Source organism: Austrofundulus limnaeus, unplaced genomic scaffold (assembly GCF_001266775.1).
Source record: "Austrofundulus limnaeus strain Quisiro unplaced genomic scaffold, Austrofundulus_limnaeus-1.0 Scaffold198, whole genome shotgun sequence".
NCBI classification, from domain to species: Eukaryota; Metazoa; Chordata; class Actinopteri; order Cyprinodontiformes; family Rivulidae; genus Austrofundulus; species Austrofundulus limnaeus.
Window position 1 is genome coordinate 757,322 of NW_013952600.1, and position 16,475 is coordinate 773,796.

The window sequence follows — 16,475 nt, forward strand, 5'->3', positions numbered from 1 at the left end:
AATTAAGTGGTTGATGGTGAGGAAGGTTTTAGTGACACTACAGTAAACAGATGAAGGGTCTTTATATTCAACACTTATCACACACTTACACGTTACTGTAAATGTAAAAAAATAAATAAAACAGAGTTTGTGCATTATATAGAGAGCAACAAAAAAGTTAAAGAAGCTTTAATATCAGAATATGAACTCAATTGTTGGTCTTATTTTAGGTGATTTTACATCATAAAACTGAAGCTGTAAACTGTGACATAAATACCACTCAGATTATGCCAAAGTATGTYCTACTCATCTGGACATTTGTTTAAGATTAAAGCAATCTGTTAGTGCTTATGTTGTTAATGACTCTCTGCTATCACCACACCCMATTTTAGCTCAACATCTGTAAAGTTAATGGAGTTTTAGCCATTTTGTGGTTGCTTAGGCTGATTAGTTGTGTTGGCCGTTTTCAGTTGGATAAACTCCAACGGTTATTCAGTTTTAGAYGTAGATTCAAACAGAGCTTTCTGAGAGTTTTAACAAAAACCTCCCACTGGGTGATGAGATATTTTGCTAACAGACAAATAAACGCACACACATACACAAAGACACATAAAATCCACGATCACCTGGCTTTTATTTTTGGCAGCGGAGGACAATAAATTAGGGTTTCGTATCTTCCAACTCTCACCCTCAGCTGTGGTACATCAGCAAACACAGACAGGAGAGTGACTCCAGCCAACTCTGCACTTACGCCTCAGCGAGATCCTCCATCTGCTTCGCTTGCAAGCTGCCCATGTGCAAGATGTCCAGAGTAAATATTTTATAGAAACTCACAGAGCGTCTGCTCYAAATGCACAACAGTAACTTTTGATGTTGCTTTCAGCTAAAGGAGAGCAGCTCTACAGAACAGGTTCCTAAAAAGTTGGGAGCTTTAAAAGAAATGCTGTAGTGTACAAAGAGGGTGTAGTCGAATACAAAAAAATAGCTTTTTAAATAGTGTAACGTTACATAGAATACACTTGTACTCTTTATTTACTAGTAACTCTACATGTTGAAATGTATGCCTGCTATCACTGTGGTAATATTAACTAGATGCACTGAATTATTCATTCCACAAGTACGCATCACGTCTGAGCGTCTGAGCGTCTGTTTCCATTTCCATTCGAAGAGCCCCGTTCTTCATCACAGCACAGACATTAAAGGGCACTTCTCATAAAACACTGCATAAATTATTACGTTAATTATTCCTGGAACTGTCTGCCACTTTTCTTGTTCAGTTTAGATTATTTAGCTCGTTTGTCACAATGTCGTCTGTTAAGTGATGYGATCAATAGGAGGCAGAAAGCCTGTGCCGGTCCTGACGGCACATGGAAATAAATGGGAATGTTAAACTTTCTAATGTAGAAAAAAAACACTTATCTCAAAATATGATCTAGTGATTTTTAAGAGTTCATTCAGCCATCATGTGAGCATAAAAAAAACATTCTCATGTTCTCAGGTTATCAGAAAAGAAAGTTTTTCTTTGTTGTTCACATTATTACCTCTTTAGACTTTCATTAGTGTGATTTTTCTGATCAAACTACTCACAGATGCTTTGAGCTATTTTAACAAATATCGAAACATTAAGCTTAATCAAGAATAATGTGCTCTAACTTTTGTTTTTTGTTTTTTTATATACTTTTTAAAGTATTCAGCATGAATTAAAATAAAATTTCCCCAAAAAATTCAAATTATATAACTTTATTGACAAATATTTTATATGTTACAAGATATTAAGGTTTCTTCAGTTACTTCAAAAATATTGTTTCTTTCAAAATCTGCTTCAGCATACTTGCTTTATTTTATATCTTCTTGTTCTTCTTTTAGCTACTGTTTTGCTACTTTTGCATTCCAGCTACCATTCTGGTACTCTTAAACATTAGATACCATTTTGGTAAGAATAAATTTTAGTTGCCATTCTACTTTTTATTCTTTATTTAGCTTTGCAAATTGTAGCCGTTTAGTTGATTTTTGCTTTACCTTCTGTTTTTCTATTTTTAGTCAATGTTTGGCCATTAGCATCCATTTTCATCATTTTACAGTTTTGTTTATTTTAGCATTTGTTTAGCTACTTTAGCTTTTCTTTTGCTAAATTTAGCTTTAGCGTCTGTTTTTCTATTTTAACTGGCTATTTTGTCATTTTAGTTTTTCTAAACAAATGTCAGTCATTAAGTCGGCCTTCAGAAATCTTTCCAGTGGTCTTTTGGATCCACGTTCTAAGAGTTGCCTCTTTGTGCCGTCACAGACTGAGTGCTTCAACTACATTCGGTTCCTGCAGAGCTACAACCACACACACCTCTACACCTGTGGCACCTACGCCTTCCAGCCCAAATGCACTTACATTGTAAGTATTCATGCATGCGTGTGCTGTGTGTGCGTGCGTGCGTGCGTGCGTGCGTGCGTGCGTGTGTGTGTGTGTGGATGGAGTCATGGTGAGTCGGTGCTGACAGGTGTCAATTTGAAACATCAGACCTGGGGGCGAAGACTGGCTGTGTGACAAAATGAAAATAAATGCAATAGAAAATGATTGTGTGTGTGTGCGTGCGTGCGTGCGTGCGTGTGTGTGTGTGTTTGCACCTGTGTTTTTTTTAACCTTTCTAGGATCTTTTCAGGTATAAACACCTACCTTGTCAGGACCATTAGTCCTTTTCGGGACCAAGAGCCGGTCCTATATGGTAGAACGCCATTGATGGATTAGAGTTTAGGACTAAAGGTGTGAATTGTGTTTGGGTTTGTTGTGTCACTGGGGTGGTTAGGTTTAGGGTAAAGCTATAGAAATGAATGGAAATCAATACATGGTCCTAATAAGGCTATAAATGCAAACTTGTGTGTGTGCATGTGTCTGTGGATATACATGTTACACTGATGCAATAAGACAGTGAGGCGGGGGGCTGTTGTAACAAACAGACAGAGCTTGCAGCTCTGTCATGTGGGTCATAATCCAAAGTGACCATGAAGCAGCTGTGTTCCTCATCTTCTCTCTGTGGGTGAACTTGTGTGTTCTTGCAGAAAGGAGATGACTTTTCTCTTAACCCCGCTGTTCTGGAGGATGGGAAAGGCAAATGTCCCTATGACCCCGCCAAGGGCCACACTGGTCTCATAGTGGGTATGTATAAACATTAATGGACAGTACTGTGTAAAAGTCTTGAGTCGCCCCTCATTTTACTGCCTCCCACTGAAGGCAGAAGAGCTTTGTTGTTTTTGCTCATGTCTGTGTGTGCACACGTGTGTGTGTGTTTGTTTCTATTAGTTAAAYATTTAATGAAACTTTGGACAAAAATAAAGAAATACTCAGCTACATCTACAACTGATTACTTTTTGAAGTCAATCCCATTCACGATAGCTGACACTAATGCAACCATAAAATCAGAAAAATGGCAACAACACAGCCAGTTGTACAATTATTGAGCTAAAATTTGGTGTGGTTATATTCCAAGAAATAACTGTTTGAATGATATATTTTTGTAAAACCTGGCTATTAACCATTTTTATCAACCATATCAGTGTTTTATCAAAATTTCTTGTGACCCACTAGATAGAAAGTAATCATTGGATGTACAACTACAACTCTTTAACCCTTTCTGCTGCCCTTTGGTCATAATTACCCACAAGGCCTCAGTCTTATCAATGAAGTCTTGTGGATCATTTGACCCAAGGGCAGCAGGACGGTCCTTTGGAGTCGACCCAATCAAGAGCCATTTGATGGTTGAAACATTTTGTTAAAACCCAGATGTTCTTACAGATGTTGAGCAAAACTTTGGTAAGATAAGAGCTGAGAGTCATCCACAACACTTTTATACATTACACAACTTTACTCTGTTATCAATCAAGCTCAAAAACCACTGGATGGATTTTCAGCAAACATTTAAAAGATAATAATCAAGGTTTTTATATAAGTAAATAAATAAATAAGACTGGCATTTTAAAATGTATTTTATTCTTTTTTTCTTACACACTGGCTGCTTTCCATTCATGTTCAGTTTTTTTACACTGATATAAATGAACCTTTAAGAGCTCAAGGGATGAATCTGTGTTGCTTAACTCAGAGAACTAAGCAATAAATTAAGAAAATAAATCCCCTTTTATTAGTTACAGCTAAAACATATGACAAAGTTTACATTTATTTTTACATTCTTTCTGCAACATGTTGAAACCCAAACTTTACAAAGTCCCTCCGAAAAAACTTTAGCTCAATAAAACTTTGAAATATTATAAGACAGTTTGGCTTATTGGAGGCAATRTGTGTTTTAAAAGAGAACTAGCTGTTTGTTGTACAGAGTAAAATACTCACTTATTGTTATGAACATTTTGTTCTTACAAAAGAAAAAATACCTTTCTGCTTACTTTGTCAACAAGAACCCCACAGCCAGGTGTGCATGTTCAAGAACAACACAGAACATCATGTGATGCAGCTAAAGTCCATCCAACCGGCTCTTGCTGAATGTTCTCATCGGTTTTGTAGCCACGAGAAACGAAAGTCCAGAGGTCCATTTTTTTTCCTGTTCACGTTGCGTTCACTTCATTGTGAACAGCTTTACTGAGCCTACACTGCAAAAACTGTCCATCTTACCAAGTTTTAAAACCTTACATCAGCCAAAAAGTCTCTTTGATCTTGTTTTGAGACTGATTTACTAAACAAGAATTAATTGTGTAAGAATAATCATCTTGTTTTCAGAATGTGTAGGATTATTTGTCTTGTTAGTCTGAACGTTTGACTCAAATTAAGTCAAAAATTTCTGCCAATGGAGTAAGAAAATTTTACTTGGTAAGATTCTTGACATTTTTTTTCTTATTTCAAGAATCTTACCAAATAAAATTTTCTTACTCCATTGGCAGAAATGTTTGACTTAATTTGAGTCAAATCTTCCGACTAACAAGACAAATAATCTTACACATTCTGAAAACAAGATTATTATTCTTACACAATCAGTTCTTGTTTAGTAAATCAGTCTCAAAACAAGATCTAAAAAGACTTTTTGGCTGATATAAGGTTTTAAAACTTGGTTAGGTGGACATGTTTTTGAAGTGTACAGGCTCCCATTTCTGGACCTTTTTGTTGCCTCTCCCTGCTGAACTGCCAGGCTTCACTTATTGTAAGCTTCCATAAATGTGTATAAATAAATAAATAAATAAATAAATRAATRAATRAATGAATGAATGAATGAATGAATGAATGAATGAATGAATGAATGAATGAATGAATGAATGAAATGAAAAGAACTAATGGAAAGCTTTCACTTTGCACAGATAAGGAGCTGTACTCAGCAACACTCAACAACTTCCTGGGTACGGAGCCAGTCATCCTGAGGAACCTGGGCCAGCAGCACTACAGCATGAAGAGCGAGTACTTGCCGGCCTGGCTCAATGGTGAGTAGGAAACGGGGCGTGAGAAATGAAAACGGGGTGGTAAGCCTCCCTCTGTCGGGCTGTGTGATTTGGTCATGGGTAACGCACGAAAGGTGCCCAAATATAAGATGTTTAACTTACAGGAGTTGAAGCTCTCGCCTCAGCTGTGGTGAAGAATTGTTCTCTTTAGGAGGGAAGGAGGTGTGGGAAGGAGTGAGCCACTCCGAAGAGATGAAGGGGAGAGAAGAGGATGGAAAAATGGGTGACGAAAGACTAGACATTAGGAGCGGTGATGAAAAGATAGAGGGAGAGGTGAGGGGAATGGAGAGAGGACGTGAAGGCAGGAGGAGCATACAGATGAGCGGGAGGTTTGGACTGATGTGTCTGTTTATTATTCATGCAGATACTGAGCTTTTGTTTAAAACTAGACCTGCAGTGAAGCCAAACTCACCTCGGGTTAAGCTGTTCTGACCGGCCTAAAAGCATTCAACTGCTTTGGGTTGCAGTACAGAGTTATGGCGTTCCATAATGGCTTTTCAACTGAAAAGACGAGGGGAGGCAGTAAATCCTGGAGATTACAAATGAAAAAGGAAAACAATTTTTGCTCCAAAATGATATTAAATCCCCCAAGCAGCTCAAGTTTAAAACTGCCTTTGAAAAAGAAACTTCTAAAACCTAATGAGGTACGAATATAGAGACTTTMGAAAACGACAGCTGTGGGTGAGGAAGTAGAAAACCCCCGAAATGGATCGATATTAGTGAGCAGCGGAGAGAAAGAAAGTGAGAAATGACTGGTGAAGAGGTGAGGCGAAGGAGACTGATGAAAGAACGCAGACAAAGAGGTGAGAACGGGGGTAGCAGAGGAGGAGACAGAGGTGTATTTCTCTCCTGCAGGCGCTTTGTTCACTTGTGATCTATGTCTTAACCACTGCATAAAAACACACTTTTTTGGATTTTGTGTGTGTGTGTGTGTGCGCAGAGCCAGACTTTGTGGGTTCAGCCCTGGTGAGGGAGAGCAGCGGCAGCAAAGACGGCGACGACGATAAGATCTACTTCTTCTTCAGCGAGCGAGCGCTGGAGCTGGACTGCGACACGGAGCTCACAGTGGCCAGAGTGGCCCGTGTCTGCAAGGTAACACAGCAGATGAGAATCAGAACAAATCTCCGAGCTGATTCAATTAGCATGTCTCCTGCTGCCTCCGTCCCATGCATCCCTGCTGTGTGCTCGTTGGAGGTTATTAATGGGGGCGGGGACATAGATTCATGGAAACATGCGAGCGTGGGGACAGATTCAACTGTAAAAACCAGGGTTTSGCGCACACATGGCAGCGAATCAGCTGTTTCCTGTTTTCTCCAGCTGTGTTGGCAGCTGCTCCTGAGAGCCTAATAATGCGAGGCAGCATTTAGGGCTTCAGCAGGTGACGCCCATACAAGGGAGCAACTGGCAAAAGATTTACCAGCTGAATAAGTGGAGTAAAATCGGATTAATCACAATGGAAACTGTTGTGTTGAGTTGGACCAAAAAAAAAAAAAAGCAGACACGGTTGACAGGAGCTGAATCGACACTGAAAAACTTTAATAAAGAAATTGTCTGGTGAAGCTGCCTCGTCCTTGGTAGAATAAAAAAAATACTCCTCACAGCTTTTTTTATTTTTTTCWAGTGTTCGCTCATATTGCTTCACATAGTTCCTATTGTGCTCCTGTTTTTGAAATGTGCAATTTTTAAAACTACGTTTAGCTGTAATTACTTCTTTAACTCTTAAAAGAAAGGTCATGTGACACCATGATTATGTTTGGGGAGAAGGTGAGACTCAAAGCTTTGCATTTGTAGTCTCTTTAGTTGAATAAATGCTATAAAAATATAGCAATAATACAAAAAGAGACCATTTCCATTCCTCACGTTAAGGCTTTAATGTTTAAGGCATGTTCTTTGCCGCAGCAGGATATAAATAATTTCCCATCAAGCCATGAAATAATTTGAAATCGAACGTACAGACAGCTCTGTTCATCCATCATATGCACACGTTCTTAAGGATGACAGAAAAAGAATGACTGAACAAATGCTTGTTTATGTTCATTTTAAAATAGAAGGCAGGGGAATTGCTCGCATTAAGAAAAAAKCTGCTTTTTTAAATCATTTTGACCCACCGGTCTTGGAAAAACACAAACTCAGCTTATTGCTTATTTACTGATGCTTTGTTACAGGGAGACAATTAAAATGACATAGATATATCTGGTAATTAATTATTAATTCGTTAAATAAATGGCCTCATTAAGACAACTGACTGGGTCATTAGGGCCACACAACAGAGGAGCTGTTTGCTGTGTTTGTGGAGACGCATCTTATTAAGTGTCCTTTTATATCTGCATTGTGATGGTCAGTGAAACTCCTTGAAGTATTTCACAAACAGATGCCCACTCTCAACGCCCACTAATGATGTAGATTGTAGCAGCAGCACTGATGGTGAAACACATTTTCACCTTTCCCAGCAGCTGTGACCACTGATGATAGCAGGAGGAGGAATCAGCCAAATAAGGCCCCCTTTGAACACACAGGAGAATACAATAAGGCACCTACATTTTGTTGGATAATTGGATTTCATTATTTTTCCTTTTTTTTCTCTCTCTCTTTCATCTCAAACTCGAACATATCAGAGTCTAAATGAACCTAAGAGCCTTTCACCAAATTACAACAGTTCGTTTAGCAAGGGCACATTGAACAAATTTATAACCGAGCAGATAAAGAGTGAACATAAAGATGGTTATATATTTCATTTAAGGGGTGAAGGTGAGGCCAGYTAAATGTGTGAAATATGACTAGCTTTCAGGAAGAGAACAAAAAGAACTGAGTTTAAAGTCTTCAGGTCAGCCATGTTTAGTTTGCAGCAGGTTGTGATGGTTAATCTGTGAAATATCCAWTTTTATTTTAGCTGCTCGTATTTTACCCTGCCGGGTTCAGCGTGTTGGTGCTTCCACTGTGATGAATGATATTATGTGTGAATGCTGATTCAGCATTAAGATTATAGTTTTCATGTTTTTCAAGTTTTTTTTTTCAATCCATTTTTTTCTTACATACTAGTTCTGCATATGCTAAGTTTTTTTTTTTTAGCTATTCATACACCAGAAACTTTCTTCTGATATAGGAGAGAGGTGCTAACTTTTGGTTTTTGCAAATCTTTGTAACCTAATATTTTCAACAGTTGATTCTTAAAGTGGTCTTTTGGCATTCTTGCTCTATTTTTGTCATTTTGTGCTCCTTTTATATTTTAACTTTTTGCTACTTTTATGTTGTAAGTGTATGCTACATTTTTGATACTTTAGCTTGTAAATAATATTTTGCTTCTTTTAGCCTTCAGCTAACACTTTGAAGATTTTGTTTAGTCTTTTGCTTTTTTTTAGAATTTATTTAGCTTTGTGATACTTTTAGCMTTTAGCTAATGTTACTGTGTAAATATAGCTAGCACTTTTCTTCCTTTATATTTTAACTAGTGTTCTTTTTTTAGCGTTAGCAACTCTGCTGCAGTTACTTTGGCATATTTCAGAAGTTTGTTTAGTTTAAGAAAGGGTAAACCAACTGAAATAGTTAGATTTTTTTTTAGTTGTATATTATTATATAAATGAAACACCACAGTGTTACTTGTGTGTCTGTGTGAGTCTTTATTAAATAATTAGCAAGATTCTAAATTGCATCAAACAGAGTTAGCAACATTAAATCCTAATAAAGCTGAAGTACGGGTTGGAAAACAAAGGATGACAACGATGTTGAACTGATCTGGCTTCTTTCAGGGCGACCTGGGTGGCACCAGGACCCTGCAGAAGAAGTGGACCACCTTCCAAAAAGCCCGGCTGGAGTGTTCCCTCCCAGAACGCCACGTCTCCTTCAACAACCTGCGGGCCGTCTTCACCCTGCCGGGGCAGGATTGGCGAGGGACCACCTTCTATGGCATCTTCCATGCTCAGTGGTGAGTCGCTATGATGGCCGTCACGTGTAAAATTAAAAGATGGAGGCATAGAGCATGGCTTTTAGTATCAGTTAAAGTTAATTACCGCATTAGCTTTCTGCTGTCACTTGGCAGCATGTCAGAGCCTAGACACCGTTAATAAAATTACTGGTCAGCCAGTCATTCTGATAAGATGTCTCCAGTGATGTGCTCTGTGTGATTAGGTATTTACTGGGTAATTGGAGGCTTTAATTTAATACTGGTATAAACGAGTCCTTTATAGTGGATAGAACCTGAGCCCCTTCAATATGTTTTATTGCCTTTGTTTCAGATTAAATGTCAGACAGATTTGCTGCACTCCTACATCGTTGTAAATGTATTTACTATAGAAAGTAAAACAGTAATTATGCTGAGTCAGGCTTGATTTTTAGTTATCTTTTCCCGTTGAATCAATAAATCAGTAAATCAAGTCAAACTTTGTAAATTAATTTCTTAATTGTGAAACCCTTCTGCAGTGATCAGCCATAACATTATGACCACATAAGTGCACTACAGTTCCAAGAGTCTCGTCCAAGGTGTTAGACCAGGGGTGGGTAATCCAGGTCCTGGAGGGCCACTATCYTGCCTTACTTACTTCTGTTCTCCAACCAAGAGGTAATTCAATCACTGCATTAGGTTTGTTATAGCAGAGAAATAAGTAAAACGTGGAATAGTGGCCATTGAGGACTAGGAATGTCCACCCCTGCATTAGATCCTTGCTGTGATATCTGGCACCAGGTCATCAGTGGAAAATCCTTTTAAGTTCTGTAATTTGCATGTTGTGCCCACTATGGATTGGATTGTTTGTTCAGCACATCCCACAGCTCCTGGATTGAGTTCAGATTTGAAGAATTAAGAGGCAAGAAGCTCCTTTCACATTGTGGTTCAGTTATGTGGTCGCAGACATGATCCCCTCTTTAGTTTTGCTTCTCCTCACATAAACTAATCAAGCAAGCCAAGTTCTGTGACAATGTGTGCGTGTGCACATGGAGCCGGCTTTGCAGGACCAGTGAAGAACCGGTGAAGCATATCAGTTGTTGGTTGGAGCAGAGGRCTCCCCCCTCCACTTTACACCTACTGTACAGTGACCAACTTGGCTCAGTGACTGCTTTCCTTACTCACACCAACACTTTATCCATCTTCAGTACATCCATGAACCTCCTCCATGGTTCATCTTTTCCTCCCACCTGGCAGTTCCATATTCAGCATCCTTTGATCACTGAATTCACTGTCCCTCCTGTGCACACGTCGAAGCCATCTCAGCCTTGCAGCTCTTACTCTATCTTCAAACCAACCTAAACTGGCCCTCTGATGTAYGCATTTCTTATTTTGTCCAGTTTGATCACTCCCAACAAAACCCTCAACACATGAGTGTCAAACTCATTTTCACTGAGGGCCGCATGAGCATTAGGGTTGGCCTCAAAAGACTGGTTGTAATAATTCAATGTTTCATGTTTAACTTCAACTAAACACGCAACATCATATTCCTTGTCTCATTGCTACAGATGTTCACCGCTAACAAACKATAACTGRGCTCTACCTGGTATTAAAGYGCACAGAAACAGCGTTTTGACATAAAYRCTGAAAAGTACTGCATGTACTTGTGAAATAAATAATATAGAAATACTATTAAAGTAAAAACATGTTTTTGAATGGTTTAAAGGGATCCCTGATTAGTTGTAACATTAGACTTTTTTTGATAAACATATATTTTAACNGTTTAAAGGGATCCCTGATTAGTTGTAACATTAGACTTTTTTTGATAAACATATATTTTAACAGTAAAATAAAGACTGTAAAATACTGTAGGATGTTCAGTTTTGTAAATTTTAAAAATATATTTACAATATACTGTAGCCGACGCTATATTGCCTTATATGTATTAGCTCAACGCTAACGCTACAAACAAGCTAAACTGAGGTCCTCCATCCATATTTTCAGTTGCAGTCTGAGTCATTTTTGTGTTTCCCTCTCTGTCATGTGGATGGAGGAGCTCAGTGACGAGAGGAGAATATGTAGCACTGAGCTAATACATATATATGGTGATAGCGTCGGGGTTAATGCTAATGCTAACAGGCTAAGCTGAGGTTCTTCTTCCATGAAGCAGCTCTGTTGTCCTACATCTATATTTTCAGTCACAGGCTGAGTCATTTCTAGTTGTGGTGATGAGCTGCTGACTTGAATTCTGAACTCTCTMATTTACCAACACTGGAGGGGCGTTCCAGTTTAATTTTATGACTTGTAAGTGGGAAATWTCCAACTGGGTTGTAGCAAAAGTAGCCAATAAAAATACAGTTAAAKGGAGATTTTATACAGTGAATTTCACCAGCTTCCAGCTACTGGCCACTTTTGAACCTTKTGACAGTGGGGAGCTGTCATTTTGTTGATAAAGTAATGGTCAATGCTGGCTTTTAAGCAGCATATGCTTATATTGGGAAAGTAATTTCTCTTTGAAGCTCTGAAGGGTCACATAAAATGTCTTCAGTTTGACACCGGTGCCCTAACATGTTCATCTCTGCCAGCTCCAGTTCTGTCTCCTGTCTTTTTGCTAGATTCACCAACTCCAGACTATACATAATATCAGGTTTCATCYCCACATCCTGTAAACCTTCCCAGCCTGTCTTGTGTCATGAATCACCCCGGACACTTGTCTCCATTTACTCCACCCTGCTGCCACTCTCTTCTTAGCCTCACTTGTGCTCTGCCTGTTGCTTGGAATGGTTTAMCCCAGGTACTAAAATTCATCTGTACCTTGACTCCTCGTAGTTTTGCTGTTGCCCCTATYGTAATCACATTCAGACCCATACACCCTGTATTTCTTTTATTGATCTGTAGAAAAATTCCATTCARTAAATTGGAGTTGGAATAAAATGGCAGAAAACCAGGTGATTCTCATTTAGAAGGTTTATTCAAATATGACTCCATACAACCCACAGTCACATRGCAGCAGGCCTGAGAGTRAAAAAAGGCCTTGGCCTTATCAGAACCAAAACAATAACACATTCTCAGAAGTAGTGTCTGTCCCAGGCTGCTGTAAGAGAAGAATTCTTGGCCACACCCTAGGAGGCGGTACCTTTTACGTCATACATTAAAACGTAACCAACTTTGTTTTTATTACAGACAGAAGGAACACATTGATAAGACACACTGACTCTGCACTCCTGTTTAAACTAAATGATCACAAAGTCTAAAATACTAGACTAGATCTCAAATTCTGTTAATCAKTCACAAAATTTCCTTCACACYTTAATTCTTTTTATTTYCACRCCTTCAACATCTCTAGACTCTCTTCCACCTTCTCCTCACTCTCACTACCAATACCAGTGTAGTCTGCCAGCATCATGGTCCATTTGGTCTCCTGTAAATAACTTTATAATAAATGTGTTTCATCACAACAAGCCTATTTTTTCCCATCTTTAGTGTTTCTTAATTGTGATATTCATATTGCCAGTAAATACAGGTCAGCAGAAGCGTTTAGAGTTTTAGATATCTATGAAGTTGTTACATGTTTCTTTTTTTCACTTTGCAGACAACAGCGGATTAGTAACATCCCACAAAGCTGCAGTTATGGAGATGCTCTGACACCCCCATTTTGAATTCACAATTAGACCTTTGTCACAGACTCTCAAATCCCTACCCATTCCCTCTTTTTTTCTGCTTCCAACACATCATCTTTAAGAACACAGTGTTCTCTTGCTGCCTAATTTATCCCACCCACTGCCAGGAGCCACAGTAATGAGATAATCAATGTCCTTCACTGCAGCTCTCAGTGGTCATGGCGGTTCATCTGTGCAAAAGAAGACCACATGTTAAATCTCCGAGTCATAAATATCAGAATATGAGCGATTTATACAGTCATTATTTCAATCATTTTTCTCCCTAACAGTTATACCTTCCCATTTTAGCATCACAGCCCAACTGCTTTATTTCCTGGAAGCAGGAATCCATCATCCTCCTGGTAATTTCTGCCCTACAGTAAATTACATCTTTTAAACATTGATGAGACTTTGTGAAAACAGTTTCATTGTTCTCCATTGGGGTTGTATATTTGGAGGTTTTCTTTAATTTTTCATCTCATCTAGCTGCAGTTACGACTGTCATCTTTTCGGATCACTACATAGCTGTAGCCTGTTAATGAAGGTTTTTTCAGCAAAGCCGAAGAAAAGGGCTGAAAGGTTTTCTTTGGGGGAATGTTAGAGATGTTCTGTCTCCAGGCAGTGCCCTTTGATGCGACTCTTTTGTGCTCTTCAATACGATATCGTATCACAAACAGAGCCAGCTTTGAACTGCAAGCTTTGTTTTTTTATTCTGACTTTCTTCAGCAGCTAAAAAGCTTAATCCCATTTTTCTGTTTCACTTGCTGAGGATTCCTTATGTCTCCTTGGCTTTAATCCAGACAGCATTAAGTTAGTTTGATGTTATGGAAATGGCTATTGTAACTGAATAGGCTCTTTTTTTAAACTGAAGTCAGCATTGTCTTTAAAGTTTTACATCGACTTTATTAAACTTTGCAGGCTTGTTTTGTTGCACGTCAACAGTTCTGCCCCAGACTGAAAAAGTACTTCCCCCGCTGGATTTATCACATGATACGAGTTTATAAAAACAAGCTTTTCTTTTCCTGTTTACAACTATCTAAAAGCGCAGCAGTATGCACTCCATTTTCAGCTAAATTTGGAGATGGGTACGTCAATAAGTGTTCCAGAAACTGACAGCAGGAGCCAAAAATTCAGACTTTGCCATTTCCAGACTCCCAAGTGCACTGTTGGCTTTTTTTTCTTTCTTTCTTTTATTTGTGAAAACTATATAGCCTGAGTGTCAATATGTCAGTGACTCAATTTTGTAGCAAAATAAAAACACTTTCATTCCAGTGGATGTGAGATGATGGGTACAAGTGTAATTTAATGTGCTTGGGTCACACATCAATAAGTAATTTTAGTCTCACTTGGGGTCTGAGATGTGATGGGGAAAAAATTAAGAGCTTGCACAGCCCGAGCCTAACTGTTAAATGAAATGCATTTCCAGCACCAACTCATTGATTTCATGGGTGGTATGTGGGAGGTGTAGTAATACATGCCCATGAATTTTARCATTGTTTGCTGTTTGACGTTATCAAGAACCCTATAGCACACCTGCTCAATTAGACACTGTGAGGATGTACCCCAACGTTTTATGCGTCTGACATGTGTCTGTTCTGGAGTTCGGTATCTTAAGGATGTGGAAGACAAAGAGTAAGGAAATTTATAGATTATTTCTTTGTTGTAACAATGCTTCTTGGCAATAAAAGTTATACCATTGCAAAGCCTGTTAATTTCCCTTTTAAATGGTGCCACATTTGTAAGGAACATGCATGTGTGGAGATGAGTTTGTGTACTGCGCACATTAAAAATTTGCCAAATCTTCTCTGCCAAATGGCTTACTTTCCTGTTGCTCTGGTACCCCCAGGCGTTGCCAGTTAGGTTACTACCAAGCAGTGGTGGAGCCAGACATTTTTCTCAGGGGTGGCCAGACTGGGACCACTACTCACACAGGGGTGGCCAGGAAAATTACATCATTTTTTACTTGAAAGTTTATGCAAWTTTTTGTGTTTTGGTCATGTCCTTATGTCCTTATACAAACAGTGATTACTTTATAAACACAAGTGTCAGAGCCATTTTAAAAGTCAGGGGACACACTATTGGGGTGTCTGGGGGTCCTCCCCCAGAAAACTTTGAACAAAATAGATTCCATTTCCTGCATTCTGGTGTATTTTACCAGGTTATTAAACATACTTTTACCTAAGTAAATAAACACTTGATTTAATTATTATTTCAGTGACAGATAATAAGTCAAATTACATAAGCAAATGTTCTGTATATAAAGAAAACCATCACTTCCTTGTCTTGGTGATGTTTCAAACTGTTTAACACTGCCACCAACTGTTCAGGAGGATTATTACACCCCTAAAGGTTGTTTCCGGGTGACCAAAGGGGTGGCCAAATATTTGTCTGTGGTGRCCATGGCCACCCCCTGGCTCCGCCCCTGCTACCAAGAAGCATTGTTACAACAAAGAGATARTCTCYCAAGCACAAATTTYCTTACRTTTTTCTGCTGTTTAGTTCATCCCTCACTTATCCACGCTATTGTCACTGACGGTCTACCTTGCTGCCATGTTTCAGGGGAGATGTGGACGTGTCGGCCGTGTGCCAGTACCAGATTGGGGATGTGAAAAAGGTGTTTGAAGGGTCCTACAAGGAGTACAGGGAGGCGTCGCAGAGATGGGGTCGCTACACGGGTCCTGTTCCCAGCCCACGGCCCGGWTCGGTAAGAGACTCAGAAGTCAGCACTCGTGACGTTGGATAAATGCAGTTTCCAGACTTTGTCAAAAAGCAGGAAAATAGAATTATAATGGAAGAGATGYAAGGGCAGAGGTGGGATGGAGCAGTAATGAGAGAGGAATGGAKGGAAGCTGTAGGTGATGAGGAGCAGTGTGGAGGTGGCAGAGGGAAGCTGGCATGTTGTTAAAAAAATGAAGGACGTAATGATCCAGGACATTTAAAAAAGGAAAGGAAGGGAAGGGGTGAAGGGAAAAGTGGAGCAGAGGACAGTCACCTCCAAGCCAACTAACCTTGCCAACCTGTGCCAGCGCCAACTAAGAAGTTTCCTTCTTCCTTCTTCTTTCCGTTCGTCCTCTTTGTACTTTTYCCCCGTTCTGTTCCGTGCTCTGTTTCCCTCCTCGGTCTGTCCGTCCTGTCTCTGCGCTGCAGTGTATAACAAACTCAGACAGGGAGAACAGTTACAACAGCTCCCTGCAGCTGCCTGACGCCACACTCAACTTTGCCAAGAAACACCCGCTGATGGAGGACAAGGCTTCAGGTCGCCCCCTGCTGCTCACCAAGGGCATCAACTTCACCAAGCTGGCGGTGGACCGGGTCAGCGCCCTGGACCAGCGAGCGTACAGCATGCTCTTCATTGGTACAGGTATGGATAACACAGAATCACTCTGTTGCTATATAAAAGGGGTATTTTTGTAAAAAAGGTACAAACTCCAGGTGGAGACAGTCAAATGTACAGTGGGTAAAATAAGTATTGAACACGTCACCATTTTTCTCAGTAAATATATTACTAGAGGTGCTAATGACATGAAATTTTCAAC

The 16,475-nt window shown here is 39.4% G+C and overlaps 1 protein-coding gene across 1 annotated transcript in view; it reads left to right on the plus strand.

The window, feature by feature from the left end:
• sema4c (sema domain, immunoglobulin domain (Ig), transmembrane domain (TM) and short cytoplasmic domain, (semaphorin) 4C) overlaps positions 1–16,475 on the plus strand; it is a gene marked incomplete at its 5' end in the record, with an annotated part of 87,599 nt that overhangs the window by 54,341 nt on the left and 16,783 nt on the right. Inside the window, 7 exon segments of the mRNA XM_014018644.1 lie at positions 2,264–2,362; positions 3,028–3,124; positions 5,266–5,385; positions 6,344–6,495; positions 9,150–9,325; positions 15,499–15,643; positions 16,087–16,300. Of these exon segments, the coding sequence (XP_013874098.1) occupies positions 2,264–2,362; positions 3,028–3,124; positions 5,266–5,385; positions 6,344–6,495; positions 9,150–9,325; positions 15,499–15,643; positions 16,087–16,300 (1,003 nt within the window).